At 32.3% G+C, this 16,181-nt stretch overlaps 2 protein-coding genes across 8 annotated transcripts; one reads left to right on the top strand and one right to left on the bottom strand.

The window, feature by feature from the left end:
* Positions 1 to 283: 283 nt before the first annotated feature.
* Positions 284 to 2,422, top strand: LOC113397556 (large ribosomal subunit protein bL28m). Its single transcript, XM_026635966.2, has 5 exons — positions 284 to 428; positions 566 to 833; positions 1,014 to 1,333; positions 1,419 to 1,600; positions 2,279 to 2,422. The coding sequence occupies exons 1-5, from the start codon at positions 408 to 410 to the stop codon at positions 2,334 to 2,336; spliced, it is 849 nt and encodes a 282-aa protein (XP_026491751.1). The 5' UTR covers positions 284 to 407; the 3' UTR covers positions 2,337 to 2,422.
* A 331-nt stretch (positions 2,423 to 2,753) lies between these two features.
* LOC113397553 (probable phosphorylase b kinase regulatory subunit alpha) lies at positions 2,754 to 15,877 on the bottom strand. Of its 7 annotated transcripts, none has more exons than XM_064219497.1 (20): positions 15,483 to 15,877; positions 14,423 to 15,408; positions 13,956 to 14,169; positions 13,767 to 13,876; positions 12,858 to 13,005; positions 11,912 to 12,076; positions 11,277 to 11,444; positions 10,854 to 10,980; positions 10,253 to 10,338; positions 9,305 to 9,478; positions 8,417 to 8,673; positions 7,421 to 7,459; positions 7,143 to 7,271; positions 6,711 to 6,849; positions 6,305 to 6,349; positions 5,482 to 5,586; positions 5,125 to 5,240; positions 4,770 to 5,027; positions 4,446 to 4,695; positions 2,754 to 3,806 (listed from the first exon to the last, which is right to left on the bottom strand). In XM_064219497.1, the coding sequence occupies exons 1-19, from the start codon at positions 15,739 to 15,741 to the stop codon at positions 4,456 to 4,458; spliced, it is 3,765 nt and encodes a 1,254-aa protein (XP_064075567.1). In that variant the 5' UTR covers positions 15,742 to 15,877; the 3' UTR covers positions 2,754 to 3,806; positions 4,446 to 4,455. The 7 variants fall into 7 exon arrangements, with proteins under 7 accessions (XP_064075567.1, XP_026491742.2, XP_026491743.2 ...); XM_026635957.2 differs by lacking the exon at positions 12,858 to 13,005 and adding an exon at positions 12,501 to 12,648; XM_026635958.2 differs by lacking the exon at positions 12,858 to 13,005 and adding an exon at positions 12,501 to 12,648 and having other exon boundaries at positions 4,456 to 4,695.
* Positions 15,878 to 16,181: the final 304 nt, after the last annotated feature.

The raw sequence follows: 16,181 nt of genomic DNA, 5'->3' as shown, positions 1-16,181 counted from the left end.
AAATATTATTGAATTTATTTCGGTTTTAAGAGACAAAAATTAACTATGATAATAAAATTAAAGTAAAGAATATATAATATGAGGTATACAACATATTTAAAAATGTATATGTTACATTTTGATGATTATATTAGGACTAAGAATATAAATTGATAAGTATTATTTTATTTGAAATTAATTTCTAATTAATTAGTATTAAAAATATGATAAGAATATGATAACCGGTAAAATCTTTAAAATTAAACGACACGAATCGAATCATTGTATCTATGAAAATACTTCACTAGTAACCTTTAATTGTCAATACTTTTATATTTGACAGAATTAAAGTAATAAAATAAAATACGCCAAAGATTTTATTCATTTATAAGTATTCCCGTTTATGTTGCTATAAGTAAATTAATTAGATGGCTTCATCTCGTATCCAGGTATTTCCAATATAAAATAACATTAAACTTACAATATTTGTTGCATCATGACAATTTATTGTCACTGTTGAACATAATGATCAGCTTATCGGATGTAAAGTTAAAAAAGACAACAAAGTTTTTGTTTTTTATTTTAGGCAACCGCTCGTCAGTTATCTAAAACGTTCAAGAAAAAGACCAGATTTGAAATTGGCATAGCCACTGACCTTCCACCTGCCTATAAGAAGTTCTGGCGAGAATGGAAAGTATTAAAACCTGCTGCAGTTCATTATGTCCCTCAAGAGAGTAAATGGAAACGTGATGAGTTAACGGGAGAGACATTGCCCGTTCAAAATATCCCCATACCTTTGAAATACCCATCTGAAATTCATGAGGGTATTTGGGGTGGGGAGGCCGTAATTAAAGGTATAAATTAAATCCATTTTAATGATAAACAAATGTGCTTAAAATTAAAAAAACCTATATTTCCAATTAATATCATATCAATTTAAATTTACCTAGAAAAATATTTTGAGTATTTAACAAAATTGTTGATTTGCATTTTTATTTAATAACACACATATTACATGATTTATTCCTCTTTAGGTTTTCAAAAGCGCGATCCCCGTCGTCGTAGAGTTCCACATTATTGGGTGCCTGTTCTCAAGAGAACTGTTGTAAAATCAGAAATATTAAATACAAATTTATCAGTAACTGTAACTGATAGAACTATTAAACTTATTAATGATCACTATGGATTTGATCATTACTTGCTTAAAACACCAGCCTGTGATTTGGTGTCTATGCTAGCCTTAAAGTTGAAAAAACAAATACTCATTGAGCTGATGAATGGTTGCCCACGATATGAATATGACCCAGCAAAACAAAAAGATATTTACAATGAATATAAGACCTATTTGTCATCTGTAAGTGCAAATAAACATCTGGAACCTTTATATATTGATGTCATTTTACTGTGTATTTAAAATAAAAATAATCTTTTAATTTTAGTACACACCTGAAGAAATTGAATGGTATGGGTTAACCTGGTACGAAGCTCTTAGCAAAGTTGCTAAAATGAAGGAAGCTGCTAACAAACCGGTACCATTAAAGAGTGTTTACAGAAAAAATTTAGTTGAAAAATTGAGAGCCGCTAATAAAGAAAGTGATAATAGTCCAGCTGAGGACATATCGTGAGTAATTGTGCTTTGTAATTTATCATGTACTAGTTTCCACTTGAATTTGCAAGGGGTAGGATTTATGTCCATTTCTTTACTCCTAATATGATGTTTCTACTATGACTGAACTATGACGATTCAAAAGTGCTTGTTAAAGCGTACTTGAATAAAGTATATTTTGATTTCACTGTTACATGAAAATTTTGTGGTAATTGAATAGTTAAGTTGTGAAAGTGTAACAAACAAATAAACTCACTTTTTCCTTTTTAATATTAGTTAATATTTCTGTGACTTTTTAACTTTGCCCTTTCATAAATTCAAATAATTTGTAAAAAAATACATTGGTAAAGAAGGCATATTATTCAATACAAGATTATATTGATGATAAAAAAGCGTGGATTTAATGCTTGTTGACGTCCAGGTAGGATATATTACATACATATATAATTGCATTTCACTAACATGACTATTTTTAGATGTAAAAAAAAAAGTAACTATGGAGTTTTTTTGCTGGTTCTTCTTGGTAGAATCTACATTCCAAACCAGTCATAGCTTCACTTAATATAGTTTGTTAAATGATGATTCAAAAGTGCTTGTAAAAGCCTACTTGAATAAAGTATAATATTTTGATTTGATTTATGAAGCTGCAAATATGACTTGAATGTTATTGATTTAAAATATTTGTTATTACAGGACTACAACATCTTGGCTGTCAAAAATGAATCCATTTGGTAAGAAAGATGAAGCTTAGTGAATTATGTAGAATGTTATATAATATTAAATTGTTGTGTTATAGAAAAGAATGTATCTTTGAAAATAAATAGATAGACTACTGCCTGAGTTATCTTTTATTTTGCAAAATATATGTATAATCTATTTTATTAAATTAATGTTAGTAAAATTATGTATACATACTTTATATATTAAGTACCTATGTGTGTTTTAGCAACTGTATTGTTGTAGTTACAATTATAAGTGATACCAATGCCAGCTGAGATACAATTATTTTGTATAGTGAAATAATCTTTTATCAAAAGAAAACAAACAAAGTTTTCGAATAAATATTAATACATAATCCATTATTTTAATTAAAATTTTATATTCATGTTTTGTTAATCAAAGGAATAGCCAGATACATTGTTAATGAAACAAAATAAAAACCCAAAGGTATATTAAAATTCTCATCTATTTCAAAATGATAGTCATGCAAGAATAATACTTAAATAAACAATACTAATTATAATAATATATCTATACAAATTATAATTTTTAATAACATTTATTCAAAAGTTATCTCATTTCATTGATAAACTAAGAAATAAAAAATTTAACACATAATATATTTGAATTAAATAAAATAGCCAATACTGAAAAACATCATACACAAGATAAAATATTCCTCACAGTAATTTAAGATGAGGCATCAGTTTGGTAGCAAAGTTAGTCTTGATCCATGTAGGAGATAATTAGGTCAGGTATTAGTATAAGAGTAATTCTTTATTATATGTTGTTATAATTACTATGAATCTTGAATTATAACGTCCTAAATATATGGAGTCTTCTAGAAACATTTTCAGTAACTTTAACATATCGGTCACACTGGCTTATCTCAAATCTTGAATTTTTATTTAATAGTTTTACTTTAATTTTTTACCTTTCTAGTTACAAAAATATTTTTAATGTATTTTTTATATTTTATCCTTTGTCTATGAATCTTTATAATAAATAAGTCAAGAAAAGAATCTTTGTTAAAATATTAGTTTCTCAGCAAATATTAAGTTGTAGTCATGGAAGTAGACAATTACTTTTGTTTTTTTGACAGATATTTTGTGAACTAAACTAATATTTATTTGATTTTGCTGTCATCAGTTCTTATATAGCTGTGTATATTTTATATTTCTATTAAATACAGATTATAAAATTAGTAATTGTATGGAGTGAGTTATTTTATAATAATTTTATTGTATTATGGCTAAATCTTTCTGATAAATTGATTACTTTTTGTTTTTACCATATTTCAAATAATAGACTGTCTAAACTAAAATTAACAATTTCTATAAAAAGTACATAATACATATATTGAACTGAAATCTTCAATTTGGAATATCTAAACTGACTATGTAGTATATAGGCTACGTGACGCGGTAGTTGTAGTTGTCCACGAGGGCACGTCCCATGTAATTTATGATGGTGAAATTTCACAGAAGTGTTGTTGATTGTTCTATAAAAATGAAAATAGATAGATTAAAAATAAATATGTAGCTGCATAATAAATAACTATGACACTTGGCTTGACGCATAATCTTCTACACGTGTAAATGCGTCATTTGAACAATAGTCAGTTGTTGTTTACTATATACAGTAAGCTACTGGGTAAATATCAATCAGTATGACGATCCAATAAATTCGACCTTCGTAATATTTTAAACTGCCTCGTGGGTCTAATCTAATCTAAGCTAGCTTGTAAGGCTGCATATCCCGAGGACGTGGGTTCGAATCCGTGGTTGGGCCAATAAAAAGCTATTGGGTTTTTCCGTCGAGAAATTCTCAGTCGAAGCACGGAGTCTGTAAGGTTTACCCTCCCATGCCTCGAAAATCAAGTAATGCCGTTGTTTTTACTCTCCGTCCTGAGATTGAGGAAATAGAGAACATCTGTGTTTGTACACAATAATGACTTATCTCACTTGATAGTGGAAAAAATACCTGATATCGACCACAAGTGATATTTGTAGTACGAAACGACTATTACTATACTCCATTTCAATCGAAGGAATGAAGATACAAAACAAACAAACCTAAGATTTCACATGACACATTCAATGCGATTTGTTATATCATGCGATACAAAAAGTTCTCTGACCGATCGGGACCTATGTGATGGCGCACTCCACGGGCTCGTGCGCGGGCAGGCGCTCGGCCAGCAGCGCGGCCACGGCGCGCGCCAGGTACGTCATGGTGCCGAAGCGGCCGCTGGGCGCGCTGTCGTACAGCAGCTGGCACACGCCCGCCGCGCCGCCGCACACCAGCGCGCCCGCCGCCCCCGCGCCGCCCGCGCCCGCCCCCGCGCCCTCCTTGGCGCAGCACAGCGTCGCGTCGCCGGAGCAGCGCGTCTGCGTCGACGTTACCGTTAAATTCTTATTTTAAAATATTTACATAATTATTTATCGACGTTCTCCAGACTGACCTGGTCCTCTAAAAATATTTGGTTAGCTTTGTGCACTAGATGTTCGACTGTTATAGTCCCGCCGAGATGGTTGACCGCTTTGTACTCTACGACCAATGTCAGTACCATGAGGGCCTCGACGACCAACTGACGGTATTCTGGTTGCGGGATCGAGTTCAGTACGGTTTCCACTGCTAGAGCGAATTTCAGCTCGCCGGATGTCATCTCCTGGGTCAAGTTTGGCTGTAGAACCTTGCCTTGTATTACTAGGCCTTGACACTAAAATAAAAAGATGGACATATTAAAAAGGAAATTTATCATCAAAGAAAGTACACATAATAATAATTAATACGAAGAAACTTCAAAGCAAAGATACCTTTTCCAAAACGGCCCACACACGTTGATAGAAATCTCTCGGGACGCGATTTAGTGCTCCATCGAGACGTCGGCGTCTTAACCACTGTCCTTGACGGTCTGGTTCCGTTATTGGTGCTAAAAATTATGAAATAAATAAATCATCCTACAGTTGGATATAATTTTATTTGACTATCACAAAATAAATTCGGTTGCTTCGATGCGGAATGTAAAAACAAAAAAAATCAAATTTATAATATTTATTTGAAAAAAACAACCTATTTTTCGTGCAATAAACAAAAAGTATTTTTTTACTTCACTTATATAGTGTATTAAAATATCTTTAATCATAAATAATATAATTTATATACATATTTACCTTCATCTATGGTACCCTGGAGTCCTTGACCTTCCAATAGAATTTGAGATTTCTTTGTGTAACGATTTGACTTGTTGCTTACAATCGAAAAATTGCCTCGACCAACTGTGAACATATATTTCATTTATGGAATTAAAAATGTTATTTACTTTGTTTTTTCTTCTAATTGCTTCCTCTTCACTTATAATTCACTTACTGTAAAAAATTAAATCCTTTGTAATAAAGAAACAATTATAACATTTGATAATAATAAAGGAAAGGCCAAAAAAATCTTGCAAATGATGTTAAAAATAACATGAATTGGATATGAAAAGTGTAATTTATTTAATTGGATCGTGCAAAATGTGACAATTTAAACCTCAATTAATTAACTAAATATACTACTGCTACTAAAAATAAAACAAAAACCCGCCACATCGGTGCAAGTAAAGGTAACGCATAAAGGATTCTGTATGGTATTAAATAAATTACTTTATCTTTAAAATGTAAAAACTATTTTAGGCTTAAGTGTTAAGCGGTAAATAAAACTATTTATCTAATATAATCTAATTATAAGTCTTATATATTGCACTAACTTAACTGTATATTTTTTTATTGCCAGCAGAAAAGATATCCTTTAAAGTTTTTTTTAGTGACCAAAATGTTGACTGTATGCTTTAAGCCTAACATATATTTCAGTAACTACTGTGTTAGTGACATTTTAAAGGAATTTATATTTTTACTATAATAATTGGTTATTATAAAAATGGCAACAATATTAAGATCAAGGGGCGTACACGGGGTAAACAAAACAAGCATTGTTCACACTAAACGAATAACTCGCCTTTATTTTTAGCGAACTTTTCCTTAATGTCAATAAGCGAGTTGGCTGTAAAAAATATTGGCATATTGAATTATGTATAAATATAATTATATACAAAATACTACAGAAGATATATCGATATAAGTTATTGCTCTATCGCCATAATTTTACTAGGTACATATATAATCCGATTTTTTTTTTATTTAACTGTATTAAATTTGCAAAGGCGTAATGACATCATGCATAAATATATTTTATTTCAGATAGCCCTACATTATACCGAGAATGATGAATGCAAATTAAGTATACATAACATATAATACACTAAGCAATATGGCGTAGACTATAATTAAATAGGTTTTTTTTTTCATAAAATTTACGATTACGATTATAATTAAAGATTTATTGTATACAAATTAATTCCTACCGCTGTTTATTGCAAATTCCTTGCCGCTGAGTATGTGATGTAGGAGATTCTTCATTTCGAAAGGCGACAAATTAAGTAAATGTTCTGAAGCTTCCTCTCCGTCGCAGGAAAGCGTGCGTGAGAGCTCCGTTGCCATTACCTGTTACAAAATAATATCCTTATATAGTATTCTTCCTATATTGTTATGAATCATATATATCTTCGTCATATAGTTTTAATCTTTGCAGTACTAGCTTTTAGTTCAGGTTTTGCCAGTTGATTCGATTTCACTGTCTGGCTTCGTAAAAAAAAATCATACAAAGTTACGACTGGAAATGGGATTTCCAACACGCCTCTCAATTTTGGAATATTGGAATTTTTCTATAAGGTAAGGAAGGACTATAAGTATAGATTATTAATAATGTTACAGAATTAGTGGGAAGTTAAGCTTACTTGTATTATGAGTCCAACTCTCAGACGCAACATCTCCAGGAACAGCTGGGGTTCAGTTCGTATGAACATAGCGAGATACACCAGCAGCTCTTGGGTTAACATGGCTGTACTTTCATCATCACCATATGCCTACAACATAATAATATAAAATATTTAAAGTGAACTAAGATAGAATGACCCAGATATGATTTAATCATGATATTTTAATAATACATGCAGTGAATATAATTAAAAACATTTTTTAAGAAATGAAAATGGTGAATCTATTGAATAATTACCTTTTTATCATCATTTCCATGTTTTTCACGACGTAATGACTGCATGCAATAAAATGTTATATGTGATTATTATTTTTATTATAAATGATTTAATTTTAATGAGAATAGGTAGGACGACTGACACCGGCCATAGATATTGGTGCTGTAAGTAATTTAAACCTTCGCCTACGTCACCAATGCGCCCCCAACTTTAGGAACTAAGATGTTATGTCCCTTGTGCCTTACAGTAGTTACACTAGCTAACTCATCCTTTAAACTGGAACACAACAATACTATAAATATAAGAGTTGAGGTTAGGCGATAGAATATATGATGATTTGACGGTACCTACCCAGACGGGCCTGCACAAAGCCCTAGCATTAATGAAAAAGTATTCATCTACGATAATTTAGATAAATTTCCAATACATTTCCATTAGGATATTAGCTTCACATAGTATTATATAAATTTATTAGGTTCATGCATTATTATCCATCGTGAATACTTTATCAAATGAAATGAACCCTGTATTTATATACATATACAACATTAACACATACACAAAAAGATATATTAATAAAAAATGAGACTCGTTTTATGAATTAAAGAGCTCAAATTCGATAGATTCGTCTCCCACCTTCGAACTCAGACAGAACACCTCAGTGGTTTCAATTTCCTTAGACGTTTTAAAGTGGGTGGAAATCACGATAAAATATTCCGTTACATAGACAGGCGAAGCTAATAAAATCGTAAAAGACTAAAATTAAAACTAGATTTACTTTTTTTATTATGTTGATATGTTTGTTATTCACGCTAAAACTGACGAACTAATTCAATGTAAATTTAGTACCATAAAAAATATCCCAAGACTATTCTCTCTACCATAAACTGTAGACCAATCTTTAGATTGTTAATAAATCTATGGTATATTTTGTATATTCCCTGTTTTTGCTCTTCACTTTAATTGTTTTGATTTGTTGTGCAATGAAGTGTATTATTATATGATCAGCTACAAACCACATGTATGAGCTGTCTTAGTTCATTCTCCGGTAGAGGAGCAATGATCGTATGTTCGTTGTTCGGCGGCATGCCAACGGTGATCTGTTTCTGCCTCACGAGCAAGTCGGTCACGGCCTTGGCTAGATCTTCCACTCTCTTCCCGAGCATGCCAGCAGTGTGTCTCACGAGGCCCCACAACTTCTGACTGCATGCTTTCTCGTAGAGCACCTTGAGTAAGTCTTTCACAGTCACGTGTTTACCGTTTTCTTGCATGCCTAAAAATATTAATAAATAAATGTGATCAAATTTGAAAATATATTCATTCGCATTAACTGAGCACTAGATGGAATACTGGATGGTTGCTACAAAACTAAAACGATGATGAGATAAAATACGAAGTTACGTTTAAATGGTGAGGAGTTACTGTGGTCACTTCACGGCTCCATCTTCCAAACACCCCGGTATCCGTTGCTAAAATTAATTATATTATATACTAGCTAAACCTGCGCCTTTATCCGCGCGAAATTTATAAAACACAAACTTCCAACTCCCGTTTTACCTCCTTAGGGAGGAGTTGAGAGGAGAGAGAGCTGGAGTTTCGTAAAATTCGTTCTTAGAGGATGTCTATAAGCAATTTAGCTGCGAAATTTCAAGTTTGTAGGTATATATATAGAGATGAGTAGATCACTACAGCTGGTATAAAATTCACCACATACCAACAAGTGAAGTTACATAATGTACTTAATACTAAATTTACACACGCTGTAATTTTTCCAAACCTTTAAAACGAATCAAACAGTTTACTCGTTGACGCTCATTTAAAAGCTTATAATATGAATAATAAATCTGTAATGTAATTAATTTAAAATTGGCATTTTTTAAAAGTAAAATAATGAGGAAATTTACCAGTATTAAATTCGAGTCCATGTGTGTCAACCAAGTACTGCAAGATGTCCCCTTGCTCGTCGAGGCTCTCCGTCTCTCGTAACATCGCGATCAGTTCGTCTGTTTCTTGTTCAGCATATATATTTTGAGATTCCGATATCGTTCGATTTCGTAGAAGCACGTTTTTTACTGTTCCTGGAAAGTATATTTCTAACTGTTAATCCAATATATATGTACATAAGGATAATTTGTTATGTAAGTAGCTAAAGCACTTGTGTTATGGAAAATCAGAAGCAACGATGGTACCACAAACACCCAGACCCAAAACAACATAGAAAACTAATGAACTTTTTCTACATCGACTCGGCCGGGAATCGAACTCGGGACCTCGGAGTGGCATGAAAGTAATAAAAGTCCCATGAAAACCTCGACCACAGAGGTGAATTATGGCGAAATTTATATAGAATGTTTGGAAGTAAGATTAAAGTGGATTAAAGTAATAAGGGAGAATAGAGTCACATTATACATAAATATATATTAATCAATAACTGTTTGTGGTAGTGTTGCATATCGATAGTCCACTATCGATAGACTATCGATAGTATTGATAGCCTATCGATAGTATCGATAGTATTGCCGTAATCAATAGTTTTGCTCACGGAGAGATATCGATGGTATCGATAGTATTGATCAAAACGATATTATCGATAGTACTATCGATATCCTGCATAGTTTTCGAGGTCAACTATCGATAGTTCTGCAACGCTGGTTTGTGGTATATAAATAATATTTAGAAAATCACGTGGCATATGTCAATTTGAGGTTTATTTAGTTTTTCTACTCCTCATGTCATTGAAACACACTAAAAAATATAATAGAAAATATTCATATTCTTGTATAGCGTTATACAGATATTTAATAATTATTATAGAATGGCACATTTAAAAAATATATCATATAAGGACTAACCTTCTTCTTTCGGCGGTGGAGGGGTCGATTCCTTGCTTATTTCAATTGTAGGTGTCGTTATTCCCAAACTCGTAGTCGACGTACCCCTGAATTATAATGAATATAAAATCAAATCAAACAAACTTTTTCAAGTGGACTCCTACTTCTGAACCGCCATTTTACGTAATTACATCAAAGTTAAAGCTACCACCAGCTCTAAGTGTACTCTAGTTTCTAAGACGAGATGATACTCAGTAGATACTCTTTTCTGACATTTCAAATACAATTACATCTATATAATCTTCTGTTTAGTGTCTTATGTATTGTTGATATTTTGTTAAAAAACGATTTAAATTTATTAATAGACAAAGCTAAAAATATTTAGTTTTAGTATAATCAAAAGTATCAATATTTAATTATCATTGATAATTCCCTTGTAATTTGATGACAAATTAACTAGAAATAGAATTTACCTAATAGTAAATATTTATTATAAAAGGGCTCCAACGCGTGGAAGTCTCAATGCGATCTCAACGCGCGAAGAAAAAAAAGTGTCTAAAAAGTGCCAATTTCAAGCTAACACGATACGAGTACCAAAAATAATACATGAAATTTTACTAACTTGGTAAAGGCGCGTTTCTTTGCATCTTCCGGCGACGGACTACGTCCCGGTTCCACCTCTAGCCAAGATGGTTTTCTTTCAAGTAAGTGGGATCCGACGTATTCTCCTTCCATTCCTAGAGTATCGGCTTTAAAAAAAAACACTCGTACAGATTGAACCAAAGAGACAAACTAATATGTGGAGATAAATTCAAATAGAAAGAATTTTTTATATCATTTTTAGTCGCGACTTCCTTCGGTTATGTTACAGATTTAGTCATTTATGATTTTGCTCCCACTGGTCGGAGCGTGATATAGTCTTCCCGAGATCAGCGAGTTCAACCAACCAAACTCTTCAGGTTTATAACGTAAGTATAGATAATGAAATAGAAACCGCCTAACGAGAGACAGTCACGACACGTCGTCGACTCGATGGCACACTCACAGTCGACGTTGATGGAGCGAGTCTTCTTGATGGCGCCGCGCACGGACATGCGGCGGCGCAGCGCGCGCGCGTGGCGCACGGCCGGCGGGCGCGCCAGCACGCTCAGGCGGCTGCTGAACGAGCGCAGCAGGTGCTCCTCCAGGTAGCTCTGGACTTGCGGGTTCAGCTCTGAAACGGGCGCCGGCTCACTCCACGAACTGACGTGCGACGGACACGCTCCGCACGGTTCGTTGGGATACATCGAAGTATTTACGAATATAAAATGCAGATATTATTTCCTATATCTTTCCCCGGTTTGCTTACGAGTATGATAAATGTTGTCGCAGTTATTGTTATTATGAATACTGCTATATTAATATTGTAATGGAAAATGGTAATCATTTTTAACGTGCGTACATCAAATACGGTCAGCAGAAAACTTGTTACAAAAGACAAAATAAGTATCACTCTTTAATGATGTACTAGACATTAAAAATCTTTAAAAATTACAAAAGGTGGATGCTGACGGTACATAATTCTACAATACAATTATAAAATATTTACTCAGTAATGGACTGGTAACGCCAAGTAAAGCAAATCTAACGTTAACAAGCTAAAGCACATCTTTATCAATCATATAGATAAATATAACTTACTATCTGGATACCCTTCCTCCTGACTTCCTAAGAAGCTTAAATTAGTTATGGCAGATGTACTCAAGAAGTCGCCGAGGTTTCCAAGAGTCACTCTGGTACCATTAATGTAACCGGATTTCAATTTTTTCATTGTAGTTATCATTGCCATGGGAATTTTACCTTGATCTAAAAATATAACATATTAGAAAGTATCCACAAAATAATTTAGAAAGCGAAGCAAATGTAAAACAAATAAAAAGCTGGGATCGCATAAGTCAACACACATATACAAAATGTTTATGTAAAATAAACAGACTGAGATCATTTAAAGCATGCATTTAAAAATATATATTCAGATGTTGTGAATTATATTGTAACAAACCTCTAAGAACATAAGATAAAATACTACAGTCCCCCAAATATACATCATACAGTAAGTGTCATTTTTTTCGTGTAATATGAATGATAAAATATTTCCATGAACAATATAACAAAGTTCGAATGACATAAACTAAAATAAAATGGATAAAACATCTAATTGAATAAATGTGAAACTTAATAATTAAACACATTACACATACATATATTAAAAGAGTGATGTAATGTTTACCTAACAGGTACTGTGTAGCAAGTAATGTGATGGTTGGTCTTCCAAGCATTTGTTTCCAGCTCATACCAAGAAATGCGACGTTCGCTGTAAATGTGCTCGCAAGCAACGCTGGGTCTCGCGTCATGTAGTACTCTTCGTAGTCAAAATTCTATAAAGCCATGCGGGAAAATTCTTATATATGATATTTTCAAGGTTCATATATACATTACGCCTACCAGAACGTATGTTGAATGAAAAATGTTAATATAATATTAGATGGACAGCAAAACTATGAAAGACTTTGTTATCACCAAATATATAAGTAGTAAACACAAGGAGTAGCAAGCAAAAATTTAAGAGCATAAGACACAAAAATACCTAAATTCATGTCATTCAAAGTCAAAACCACAAGCGGTCTCCCGAGAAGATTTTGCCATGAAGACTTCAAGAAAGCAATTTCAGCTTTTAGCATGTCAACCATCAATTCATAGTCAGAAGCTATGAAGAATCGTTGCATGTCAGAAAACTATTAAATCAGACAAAGTGTAAATTTAATTTTTTAAAGCAAAAAAAGGAATAAACATATTTAATAAATAGTGGCCTTGAACATATTGTTATGATTGATTTATCTTATATTTGAACTAAAATTATTACTCAAGCACTAAACATAAGAATTTGAATTGAAAGATAATAAAATTAAAATGAAGACACATTTTTAGAATTTTTCCATTTTTTGCTGGTTAAATCTTTACTATTTCGATAATAAACAGAATATTATACAAATAGTATAGATTTAATTTGTCTTTTACTTGTTAGTGTCTTTTGCTTTTTATAACGCAAGCCACAAATAAAAGATAGAATAAAGTAGCAATAAAATAGTTTGAAAAAGAAACATTAAATTTTTTTAATATGGTTTGTAGTTAATTTCAATTTATCACAATGGCAATTGGTAAATTTTGATAACAGCAACCATCCCCATGTGAGACTAACTAAGTATGTAGAACATATTATAGTGGATAAACAAGTGGACAACTCTCGGAGGTACACTTTCCGTGGGGTCAGGAGTTATACTGCCAATTTTCAAAATTTGATCTATTATTGTTAATTGGTTGATAAATATTTTATTGGTCTAATCCGGGGATTTAAAGCAGTACCTATCTGCAGCCAATAGACCACGGAGACAGTTATTTCAAATTGTAATAATTAAAAAACAAATGTTCTACACATTGAGTATATTATGACTTAAATTTAGAAATTATGTAAATTAGTTTTTTGTTGTTTACTCACTTGAGGTGTAAAAGCAAATATACGTTCATTTAATGAATACAATTTGCTTGTGCTAAGAATGCCCACATCCCGTGACTTTCTTCCAGATAATCCTAGTTTTTTATTACGACCTTTAAATTAAAGAATAATAAAAGTAATTTTTGATAAAAATATTTGTTTAAATAATCTTTCTGAATTAAATAATTCTACCTAAATATGTATATAAATGGCTGAGAACTCTGGCTGGTTGTACTTCAATGGGAGCCACCTCACTGATTGTTTGAACATGCAAGTCATATTCAAGCAGTTTATCCCTTATTTCATTATCTTCAGCCAATATCACAATTTGAACCACAACATCCGGTTTTTTTTCTGAACAGAGTCTTCTGTTTAGGGGGTCTAATTCTCCAACTGCTAAAAATCCCTGAAATGTTGTAAATTATTTAAATAAATTATTATAATAAATTTGTAAAAGCATCGCTCTTTTTAAAATATCCAAAAAGGTTTCAATATTATTAATAAAAAAATCCCTTTCAAAGACATGATTATGATAAAAATCCTTTGATTCAGAACTTTGTCATCACAAGCATATACTTATATAATATAGTTAAAAAACAAAATAGGAATTATAAGTTAGGTATTATAGAATAATTTCAAATAGAAATAAGCATGTATACCTCTTGTAACAATTTTCCTAGTATATATAATGATTGAGCCCATATAAATGGACATCTTCCTAGTGGTATTCTTTCTTGACTGCCTGGTTCTATTTGCTCCAAGTGTGCTTTATCTCCTGGCACAGAATACAATTCAGGGACTAATTTTATTCCATCATCTTTTCTTATCATTATTTTCTCTAGCTTTTGCATGTATTCAGTAAGATTGACCTTATCTCCTTGAAAGCAATAATCTAGTATAAGGTAACAAAAGAATAATGGCCATTCACATTCTATATTTTCAAACATTCGCAATTCCCATGGTTCATAATAAAGTCTGCTAGGGTCCTCTCTTGGTGTTCTGTGACCATCTCTTAAAAATCTTTTGCAACCATATTTTCCTTGAAGCTTTGAAACAATTGTGTCTCTAGTTTTAGTTATTAACTGTGGATCATCAACAGCAAATGCTGGATAGCTTATGATTGATAGTAAGCCGGAGTCCAACTCTTTGCTGTTAGATTCTCTTGGCAACATTGACTGCAAGACAGCTTGACATTTTTGAGCCTCATCTGCCAAGACATGTATGACACTTGAAGGCCCTCCACGAGCACCAAAAAGGTCCAGCTCATTCATAGCTTCCAGAGCCGCTTTGGCCATACCAATTGAGCTAGCATTGAGTTCAGGTAACCCATGATTTGTTTTATCTCCTCTTTCCCATATTCCATAATCAGGAGTGCAGTAGGCTGATTCAATATAAAAAACTAAGTTCTGGATGAATGCAACTTCATCTAGAGAAAATACTATTTGCAAACCAGATGCAGTCATTTGAGCTAAAATGAGGAGATATAATGAAATTGCATCAATCTGTAAATGTCCCCATTCATTGTCCTTAACAACAATTCTTCCAGTTATAGAGGAATACTTCGCATGCAGAGAATCATGAGGGTGTTGAGTGCTTTTAAATTTCTCTACCTTGTCTTTTTGCTGCATCATAGCCATAAGAAGACCTAACAAAAAATATATTGTTTGATTACATTATTAGATTTATGATTACATCTAGCTTAAAGTAAAATATACTAGCCTCTCATCAACTTTACGCAGCTTTGCTCTAGCTCATATGTTTTAGCACGATCTTCATCCTGGTCAGCAATCTTTTTGAATGCCATGGACAGTCCCCAAACTGCCAATATGCAATAAAGGTTGTCTCTGATCCACGCATGGTCATTATGAGGGCTGGCTGGAAACAAACCAGTAACCGGTTGCTGATGATCTAAAATTAACTTATGCACAACTCTTTGATAATAATCTAAACGGACGCCCGAATTACTTCGGGTTCTCATTTTGGATAATACAACGACGCACTTTCTATTTGTGAACTAAAGAAAGACGGATAAGCATTTTTAAATACATTTATATTGTTATTAATTATTTCCTTCGATATGTCATTTGAAAGTCGTGACTGTCATTGTCATAATGTCATTATTGTAATTATAACTTATATAGTACTTATACAAATGTGATTTACGAATTAGTTTGAGATAATTATTTTGGCTATTTATTATTTAAGTACTGTCAAAAGAAAAGTTCACAGTTCAGAATTCTCTATTTCAATATTCTCTAATCAATATCATTATATGGTACATAAAATTTGAAAATGTGAAAAATTTTAATAAACCTTGTAAAGTATTTCTTACTATTAACAATAGCATTATTATTTTTATAAAATAATTAGAATCGTCTAAAATCTGAGTCAGCTTCGGTACTTGGTAGAAACTATAAC

The sequence above is a fragment of the Vanessa tameamea genome, chromosome 3 (assembly GCF_037043105.1).
Source record: "Vanessa tameamea isolate UH-Manoa-2023 chromosome 3, ilVanTame1 primary haplotype, whole genome shotgun sequence".
NCBI lineage: Eukaryota > Metazoa > Arthropoda > Insecta > Lepidoptera > Nymphalidae > Vanessa > Vanessa tameamea.
The sequence above is the reverse complement of the archived record's forward strand: the minus strand, read 5'-3'. Positions and strand labels throughout refer to the sequence as shown.